The sequence below is a fragment of the Pocillopora verrucosa genome, chromosome 4, assembly GCF_036669915.1.
Source record: "Pocillopora verrucosa isolate sample1 chromosome 4, ASM3666991v2, whole genome shotgun sequence".
Taxonomy (NCBI): domain Eukaryota; kingdom Metazoa; phylum Cnidaria; class Anthozoa; order Scleractinia; family Pocilloporidae; genus Pocillopora; species Pocillopora verrucosa.
Window position 1 is genome coordinate 9,925,299 of NC_089315.1, and position 10,621 is coordinate 9,935,919.

Below are 10,621 nucleotides of genomic sequence, written 5' to 3' on the forward strand. Positions count from 1 at the left end.
CTTCAATGTGCCATCAGAATATTAATTTCTGACTTATTCGTTTCCATGTCTCTCTTACGTCAGAAATTGCATATTTCGAAGGGTAAAGGGTTATATGCATACCGGGTCAGTTTCTGGAAAGTATGCTGCAACAGCGGTGTCAGCCCCATTTCTCAACACTTGGTGCTATTCATCCTTTTTGACCTTTTACTTGAATTACCTGCCTCACTGGTCTGTATCTGATGACCAAAACTTAAAAAACAAAACAAAACAAACAACCCCTTTTTGAAACGCGTTTGGAGCTTCGTTATGACCATCCCTTCACTACTGTAAGAAGAATTGTAATTGTAAATTGTAATTTCTGTCAGTGCTTATTTTTCCCTTTTGTTTCAGGACGAACGTTTTGCGTTCAGCCGAGACACCCGAGATGACGCAGTTTTCACTTCCCTAACTGGAAAAATTCCTCAGGTAAATTTCATAGTTTCCGTCTTTTTTTCGTTTTAATATATACGTTGAACCAGTAATACTGTAAAGTTTTTTAGAACATAAATTTGCTTTCGCCTTTTTTATGCACCCAAGAATAAAATCTCAAGGTGTGGAATGTTTGAAAAGGAGATTTGTTGTTGGTGGGTGTCTAATAACGCTTGATTGGCGATGCAAACTGGGTGTTTTAAATTGGGAAAACATTTCAAATTACCTTCATTAATGAAATATGTTTATTTACTTATTCATGTGTTTTTTCATTTATTTTCTCATTTACTTGCATGTAACCTATCTTTTTGTAGTTTCATTGGGAACGAAATCTTGCTTCATGTTTTGTTGTTTTGTCATCTGGTCTGTCTTTGATTACATTTTTGGGAAACAGGTTTATAACCACTTTGACCCGTCTTGACCACGGAAAAAGCTGTACATCCCTCTTTCTAACATGATAAACTTTTCCCTCCAGCTATTTCAGTTAACGGAAGCATGTTTTCGGCTCTGAATTGTTTTTGTTACGTCGATAGTAATATATTTATCACTTTATTTTGATGTTTTTGTTTGTATTGGTGTGTTCAAGATCTAAGACACTTACACCAAGTGTTTCTTTAAAGGAATCCATTTCCCGCGTCGTCGAAAGTCAGATTATTAATGATTTGCGATCTTCCTTGTCTGATGTCTGTGATGTTATGTCGTCACTGGATATTGCCATTGGTTTTCTTGCTTCATCGGGTGGCCAGCCGGAGAGGCCTTTAAAATGGTACTTACATGAGGTACTTAAGCTGCCCAAAGATCGAGGTCTCAAGAGTGCAACAGTAAGTATATTTCTCCTTTTTATTTGAAAGACTCACCTATGCGGTCATCCTTCTTGACTGGTGCAACACCAATATCTGAATCAAAATGTTCTTGTTAGGTGCTACAAAAACTCATTCCTAGATGCCAGAGGCTGTATAGCATTCGAACGATGTGTGAGAGATGTCTAATAATTATTTTCTGTTAGTTAACTAAAAGAGAAGCCCTGTTTTAGACTATTTGCTCATATGCCAGGCATTGTTCTATGTAGGAGTGCTTTGACTCTCGCATGGGTTCTTATGGAATTATGCCATTTTGTTGCAGGCAGAGCAGCACTGCAGTTTGTCCCATACCCTGGCATTGTGGCGGCTTATGGCTCTCGAGAGAGCAAAAATAAAGTCCAGGAACAAACAGGTTAGGTTTGAAATGGTTCTTTTCACTCTGGCATTTTTAATTTTTTGTGTAATTGCCGTCATTTTTTGTGGAACTTTAGCCCTATGGAATTAGTTCGTTTGCCAGTAAAAAGAACAATTTCAACTTCGTTCAAAGTTTGATCATTGCTTCTGATGTGCTGTACACGAGATGTATACCTCAACTTTTCCGCAAGGCTATCACAGTGTAACTTTGATATTAAAGGTTTGGAGATGATAGTTTGAGTTCGTCGGATCCCTTTAAAACAAACCCTTTTTGGGAATTTTTTTTTTCAGGAGCCGTTTGAGCAATTACCTGACGTTTTCAAGGAAAAACTTAGCTCAAGCGAAAAGGCCAGCCTAAATCGCGTGTTGCGAAAAATCGATATGGGCATATTCCTGCCGCAGCTCCTGCAGATTATTCTTCTGAATGTCAAAAAAGATGGCGAAACAATTTCGACGATGAGGTATCGAAGACGGGCTCCTCGAAATGTTCCATTCTATAATACATCAATTAAATAAGGACCAAATTCGTTTTTTTTATCTTTCAATTCTTACAGTTGCTTTTGTAACTTAAGGAAATAACGCCTTTTCCTTGCAAGTGTAGAGCTATGAAGTACAAACCATGAAAACCACGAGATTTCCTTGCTATTCCGAATTAATAGACTTTTGGCTTAAAACCGTTTTTCTCAAAAAAAAATAAAATGTTTCTAATTTTCTTAGGTGATATTATTTCCTGGGAGGGATGATATCGTCAGTGTCTTTTCTTGTATTTGAACCAAAGGTTCTAATAATGAACACTTAACTGCGCCTTGTTGTCCAAATTTCCCTAGACTTCCTCTCTAATTCAAAAATCCTTTTCGTATTTTGTAAACAAGCTTGTTGTTCAAGTCCACGCTCAATTCTTTTTAGCACCGGTATTTAAAATGTAAATTGAACATAGTGAAATCCTGATATTATTCGGGGAGAAGAAACAGTTTATGGTACACTCTTTTGCGGCTTTTGAAATTCTAAACTTTGACTAATTAGCCTTGTGAAGTACTTTAGTTTAACGGGACGAAGATCTAACTACAAATTTATTGCAGCTTTGAAGATTACTTGGAATGTTGTTTAGCCGACAAAGGCCTGGAACAAATCCCAGGAACAGAGAAGATCACGGACAGCATCAAAATGGCGCACTTAAAGGATGTTTGGAACTCCGCTGTCCAGCTAAGTGACGACTTCCACAAAGATCGTCAAGCAGTTTAATCTTCTTCTTGAGGAGCGGTCAGTTCAAAACTCAAAGGCAGTGGTGCAGTTCGTTTTTAAAAAGTCTTAGCAGTCAACTTTTTTTAGTCAGTTGAAAGAAATGAATGGTATATGCTGAATTTTCATAACAGTTTGGCTTCTGGCTTCAGTTTTCTCTCGTACAATAATGAGGTACTAGATACACGTAATAACAAATTAATTTGAAAATGTTGGCATGTAATAAATATTGCCATTTTTGTAGCTACGTCAAGGTACTTTAATGCTGTAGTTTATGAATAGGGCCAGCCAGTTTCTTTTGCCACGTATATTTACCTTTGGTTTAATTAGAGTGTTGAAAAAATTCTTCTCGATGCCATCCTCTACATAAGTAGTAGAAAAGGCAGAAGCTTTTATGTATATGAAAACTAAAGCGGGATGGTATCATTGATTAATTTTTCATAATTTTTTTTCTTATACAGTCTAAAGGTAACTCAAAATGCTACAGCTGAGAATGAATTAGCATGGCATGCAAGTTTGAACCACACTTTGAATCAATGTCAAGTTAGTACAGAAAAGTATCTCTTCCATTAAAGTTTTGCATAAATTTTTTCTTTGCCGGTGTTGATGTCTTCTAATGTGATGTAATAAACACCCCACCCAGAGTTATGCCTGGGCAAAATCTTGTGCATACGAAAGGTTCTGCATGAAAAGAACCTTTATCACAATACGTCCTGTTGTGATTGTAGTTAACCGCTTTTCCCTCTGGGCTATCGTTTCTGCCACTTTAGTCGTAAAAAAGACGAAAACGGAGTGGCCGGTTCTTGAGCCAACACTTTCCAGGCCAGGAGAGGAAAAACATTTTATGGTTACTTACGGACTGAAATTTTAAACTTCGAGCGCCCGTATTGTTTTAAGAGAGGATGTCAGTATCCATCGAACAAATTTGAAATAATTTGGCAAGTCGCCCACAATTCGTTTTCACTCCAATTTTCATATTTTGTAGCCCATTATGTCCTAATAATTTTGGTGTAGTTTTTTTGTAAAATATATTTCAGTTTTCGAGAAATGATTTTTTTTAGTTCGATCGCTCAAACATGCAAATTTTCACCGTAAATATTACCCGAGTTGTGTGACCTCGTGTAACGAATTTACTTGACCTGCGGTATTTCTGTCAACGTAATCCTTTGTTTTATCATCTAAACTTAATCCTCTGTCATTATTGAAGCTGGCGAAGAGATATTATTTTTCTGGTGAATATTTTTGTCCAACATACTTTTTCCAAGTCGAAAAGTAGCATCAAGAGAAAAACAGTTTTAACAATGACCGATACGACAGAATATAATGAGCCTCTAGCTTTTCAAAGGCAAAAGGTTGGTCATAAAGTTACTGTAAAAGTTTCGTTGTGTATTTGTGTTTTTTCTATCTTGAGACGAAATCGAAGTCCGGCAAAATTTACTTGCAAGCGGCTATGAAATATACATGGTCTTGCCTACTTGTCGCCACCGTTGACTGGCATAAATCACTACAATTTGTATAAAAATCTTACATAACACTCTAACCTTGTTTATATATGATTTTATTAGCTGTTACGATTATTATATTACGCCTAGGTATTACTTTTTGCCAGGAGCCCAGGTTATGCGTTGTGTTCTCCCCTCCCCCATTTATATCGTAGGCTAGTCACGCAACGATTGATATCAACACAAATAAATATTTACCCTGTATAAAGTTTTTGTTTATGTTGAATTGAAAATATTAGAACATTTGCTCTTTGTGGTCACTAATCGTTGTTTCAGTGGCAGCGAAGCAGTTAAAAGCAGTTGTTGCTTCAACGTTATTGAAATTTATAGTATTCAGACAGGAGAGCAAAGCGAGATGCTCTCGGAATAAAAACTTTCAGGGGCCTTTTACATGATATCGGAATGAGTTTTGTTCAAGAACGAGTTCATCTCGGTTTTCAGTCATACCTGGTCGGACACCTTGAAAACAAAGAGTAACACGCAACCAGCTTACTGCAAATTTGACATGAAAATAATTCTGATGCCTCTTTGAAAAGGAAGCTTGAACAGTAGATATCGCAATATCTTTGGCTATGTAACAAAAGAATACTCAATGAACTAGAAGTGCACACATCGAGTTCTGGATTCACTTGAATAGTTTGTTTACCAAATGCAGACACAGTTATTTTAATCCCTGCCAAATTATGTGAAGACAAACAAAACTTCAAAGTAGGACAGATTTTTTCAAGCATAAAAATGTGAGAGATCAGTGCCTAAAAGTTTTTCTAATTAATTAACCAGTTCACGTGAATTTTTCTAAGTGAGATCGACGGCTCGTAGTTGGCAAGTCACAAATTTTTTTGTTTTTAGGTGTTGACGAGGGGGGGGGGGGGAGGCGATCAGAAATTTGTGTAGATGCTTGTTGTACCTTTTAGGAGTCAAAATCAGCGATCTGGTAACTTTTGCGGTGTCTCAAACTTTAGTGGACTTCCAGAGACTTAGCTGATACCTTTTAGCCTGTATTTCGCTCAGCAAAATACCTAAAATAAGCATTATTAGGACGATTTTAATGATCTGACCTGAGCACATAACAGTAACAGTTGGCTTTTGTTCCTGAAATCAAACATGCTGACAAGAGATTTACAATTATAATTAGCAGAACAATGTTATGATTTGTAAATACATTGATTTTGTTTTTGAAGGATTGTGATGGTACCTGGAATTGAGAACAACGAAAATGGCAGACTTCATATTAGTTAATTTATTATTCACCTCCTCAACTTGTATTAATTTCATGAACAGGTCATAAAATGTTCAATTCAGTTAAAAAAAGAGAACAAGCATTTTTATAATGTCTAATTGTACAGCCCAAAATGTCTTGCTTGTGTTTTTTTGTCATGACTGCCAATTAAAGATATGGCTTTTGCAGTCTATAAAGAGGGCTAGGTCAGGCCGTTTAAAAACCAGGGTTAGATCAACAAGCATTGATTATTTTGTTAAAAGTGAACTGTTGCAGTTGTTTAATGGCTTTTTGGTGGATCTATTGACACATTAATAACTGGATTGAACATTTTAAGACCTGTTAATAATGGAAACCTCTTTGCTCTCAACTATCAAACCAATTCCTGAAAATTACTCACTTTTCACAAAATTGGCAAATCTGTCTTCATCTAGCGAACATTTAATCAATCTGGATTCAAAAATACATTTCTCTCACTGGTATCAATAATATCGCAGTGTGATTGTGTTATGCAATATCTGAATAGAATGAGTGAAACAAACACTGTAACGATAGGATTTTTAGTGATTTTTAGTTATCAAGTTCTTTCATGCTTACGCTCAAAAAAAATACAATATTCCACGTAGAAAGCTTAAATCAGCAAAGCGTAAACGCTACCAGTTCTCCTTTAGTCACCCGTAAGCAGTTGTTATTAGTGTTAAACTGTAACAGCCACCTGTCATGTCCTTTTGTGTAACTGTTATCCACCGGAACTCTTAAAAGTAATTAATATTGTAAAAGACGAAATTCCTACTTAGCCAATAGTGTAGTAGATTACATGATCCTGTAGATTATTCATGACATTACGTTATCCATGTACGTTAGGTTTAAATAGGACTGTTCTGTAAAGCTTAGCGGTTAAGTTGGGTGAGAAAGTTAGGAAGAGAACGGGGTTGGACCAGCCCTGGCCAGGTCCGTTCTGGTCAAAATTGCAGTCGAGCTTGAAGATTAAATCTACGTTGGAGCCAACCCTGTTGTCGTTAGTCATTCTCTCAAGGATAGTCAGCAACCGTAATAGATTCCGGTTACCTTCCCGCAGCCAGCGAGTGCCCCCAAGGAAAGCCTTTACCCAGAAGAGTTTTTAAGAGTTGTCCCCGTCCGTCCGTTCATTTGTGAAGGCAAAACCCTGTTTTCACAACACAGCTTGAACTGTATGTTTATTTTATATTTAAAAATTTAGCTTCTTTCAACAATAACAGTAGCCCGCCACACTTTCTTAATTTCGTGAAATGTCGTCAATCAACCATGGTCTCTGATAATGCATATGTTCAGTATATTTAATATTATTCTTCTTAATATTTGATTGCAAGGGATGAACATACATTACTTTTCAGACTTTTTTTGTCATATTCTCCAAAAGATTTTCATATTTCATTAGAGTTCTGTTCCTTTTCCTCGTTACAAACGACCAATTAAAATAGAAACACGAAAGTGCATTGAGCTCATATAATTAAAATAGAATGTGTGTATTGTTGCATGTTGTCATGTATACTTTTTTGTGGGGTAAACTTGGGGTTGGTAAAATGGAGGGAGACACTTTCTTATTACACTACTGAGATTTAAAATAACCGAGAAGCGTACACTCCAGGATTGAGCTTAAGTTTGAAACTGAACAAAACGTTACTAACACCTCCCCATTTAAATATGTACTTCACCATTTTAATGTGTATTTGAAATTTTAGGTATCTTAGTTCCTGAATGAACCAATCAGATCTCAGATACATTTTTAATTAGTTCTTTGAGATATAAGTTACTGTGTCAACCAATCAGATTTGGTTTGTAATATGAAACTTACTCTTCAGCAACTAAGTTCCTCAACAAACCAATGACATGGAAAAATATAGGTTAGGTCATATCTAAATTAAGGTTTGCCTGTTTTATTTCTGTCAACAACAAATAAAACAGACAACAGTAGATGGGGTATTTCTGCTTTAAGAGCAGTAATGTTTCACCATAAATTGGATGCTATCTGTACTAAATTATTCTTCTTCGAGGTTGTATTATTTTTATTAGCGCTAGACGCGTAGAAGTTTTTTGTAAAGCTTTGTCACCGTTGTAATTTTGCGGTTAAAAAAATCAGTTACATTCAAATATATCGAATACTCTGTGGTTAACACAGCAATGGAAACGCACCCGATTGCTTACAAGTCCACAGAAATCGTTGACAGAAATTGCCACTACGGTTTTGCCGCGCTCTTTATCAGCGCCCGAATACTAAGAAAGCGATCAAATGACCATTATCCTTTGTAAAGACTGTGATTTCATTTCCGGTGAACGTGCTAATAATAGTGTCCGCGTGATGAAAAAATAAAAAAATATCGCAACCTTTTTATGCTCGTAAACGTTGTTAAAAGCAAGAAGATTAGACAAACTTTCCTGTCACGAATGTAATAGTGACATTACAGTAATCGTGACACCGTAACGCTTATTAAAAGGCAAGCAAGGACTTGACCTGTAGACGCACGAGAAACTTGTCATCTTACTTTTCCGCCCTGTTTTGCTACAGGCAACGATTACGTTACAATTTTGATTTTTGCACAGGATGTATGCTAAGTTGAAGCAAATCATGCTACTGAAATTTAAACCAACTAATTACTACTGTATTTACGGTGAGAATTAATCTAATCTGTTTAACAAATTCCATAAACAAATGCTATGATAATAAAAAATTAACTTACGTGTTATAAAAATCCAATGAAATTAACTTACCGGGCTTGAACGTCTTTTAAATCGCGAAATTTGCTATTCTCCATTCAGTTTCCATGCTGAGAAATTAAACTTTTCCAAATTCTAAGAAGAAATTATATTGTTACGAATGTAGTTTTCGCTACCATCTCGCATACGATGTCTCAACTCGGAATTCACTCATTTCGCGCCATAATGTAATTTTGGCGGGGAATAGATAAATAAATACTGTTTGTCTCTGTGTTGTGTAAAAATTCATTCCCAACAGATTAAGCCTTGTTTTGAAATACTTAGAACGCATTCAACGTTCAAGCAAGCCATCTAATGAAATTGATTTGACAGAAGAGAACATGGCTCGTTAGACGACGCACTAGAGTAGGATCTTGGAGGAGTTATCGATCGAACGCGATTTATTTCACGGGAATTCCTATTGTGACCACAGCTGTATTGTTTTCCTAAACCACTAGGTGATTGGCCAAACCAGTAGCTAATTTCGTGGCTACACGAGCCACAAACTACCACGAAGAATATTGATCAGCCAAACACCATGAAGTTTATTTCAACATAATATTACAAGAGCCGTAGTAGTACGGCACCTTTTGTCATGCAACAGGATATCCGTAGTAAATCGAGCCCACTGTGCCTTCTTGAGTTTTTAATTTTAGATTACTGCAAATGAAAGCGTATTCCTTTCCCAAGTAGTTAGCTTTTCAAAAACTTCTAGGAAAATGTGACCTATTATATGGAGAACTCGTTGTAATATAATTCAAGATGTTGCTAATGTTTAGCTGGCAACTTCCTGTTGATTCGCATTTCGTTCATCCTTGAAAATGTCATCTACTTCTTAGCGCCTAAATAATACAACACTCAGTTGTCCTCTTTCGCAATGCTTTTTATACCTTTCGTGTCTGCATGTAGTCGCTGATACAATGCGTACTAGGCTCAGCGAAATGTCAACATTTTCAAGATATCTTAACAACCGTCTAAAGAATCCTTGTTACTGTTTATGTTATCAGTATGAAACTTTGCTTCCGAGTCGCTGATCGTCTTCAAACAGGCTGAAGCTTACAGCGTTTGAGTTGGTGACTCGTTACATTATAACTAATGTCACATTATACTCGATCGTCCTCTTTCGAATATGTGGTCGATAAAATAGGTTGCATTTATAAGTTGACTGAAATGCCACCTTCTTCAACACGTCTTAACAAAAGTCAAAGGACTCAGTTTAATTCTTTGTTTTACCAGTACAAGATGTTGCCTTTGGGTTGATGACCGTCTTCAAACAGCTCGAAGCGTGCAGGGTTTGAGTTAGTTAAAAATTATACATCGATAATATTATACTGTTCTCAATTGCCCTCGACGTTTACTCGGGCTGAGTTAGTGAAGCGTGACTATGACAGTCATATAACAGTTATTTGATCCTACATGTATCCTAGGAAGCCAATCAGATGTCGTCTCGCACTCCCAGCATAGTGACACGCCACTTCTGCCTGATTTCTAAGAAGCGAGTCTGTAATCTCCAAAGATCATTTATTTGCGAGTGCGCAACTCTCTACTTTATCTTTACAGAGGCTGCTTATCTCTGCGACATGAGTAGCGTTTAAGCAAAAAGATACGGCCGAGAATTTCAGCAATGAAGTGCCCAAACTGTGGAAGCACAGACTTACAACCGAGATTCAAATGCTGCCCAGAATGTGGTTCTCGTTTGGTACACGGTCAAAATAACCCACTAAGGGAACAGAAGATCGTAACAGCTGTTGGTGGAGAGCAAGCAAATGGCAATGGAACAGCGAAAACACACAACACCGGTACAAGTAAAGAACAGATTGAAGGTAAAAGTTCTGTTTGAAGGTGGTTCTGTGGATGTATGTAAACCCTGCTCAAAAGTTAATTCGATGTGTGATTTAGATTTCCTCCAGTGCTTGCATGACTTATAATCGAAGTCTTTCACAGGAAATGATCAGGCTATTTGTGAATTAGAAAGCTTAATGTCAACCTAAAAAGATAATGAATTGTCTTTCTATATATTATAATACAAACTAAAGGTTGGAGTCATGATCATTATAATGATGAATTTTTCCGGGCCCTTCGAAAGTGAAAGTGCTTTAAAGTATATTTCGTCATGTGACGAAGTTACGCATATTAATAAGCCATGCACTCCCGGAAGCATCCTACCGTAACAACCCTTGCGAAATGGCTCTTGGAATTCCTAGGAATAAAGGTGTGAATTTTCACGGTAAATTCGGACTGGGAATTCCTAGGAATTCCTAGGA

The 10,621-nt window shown here is 36.8% G+C and overlaps 1 protein-coding gene across 1 annotated transcript in view; it reads left to right on the forward strand.

Annotated features, from left to right (window-relative positions):
- The window catches only part of LOC131793379 (E3 ubiquitin-protein ligase rnf213-alpha-like), a 66,590-nt gene extending 63,125 nt beyond the window's left edge, over window positions 1–3,465 (forward strand). Inside the window, exons 84-88 of the mRNA XM_066165199.1 lie at window positions 373–447; window positions 1,071–1,271; window positions 1,573–1,662; window positions 1,956–2,125; window positions 2,744–3,465. Coding sequence (XP_066021296.1) covers window positions 373–447; window positions 1,071–1,271; window positions 1,573–1,662; window positions 1,956–2,125; window positions 2,744–2,906 — 699 coding nt within the window. The 3' untranslated portion in view covers window positions 2,907–3,465. The remainder of the gene's footprint in view (window positions 1–372; window positions 448–1,070; window positions 1,272–1,572; window positions 1,663–1,955; window positions 2,126–2,743) is intronic.
- Window positions 3,466–10,621: the final 7,156 nt, after the last annotated feature.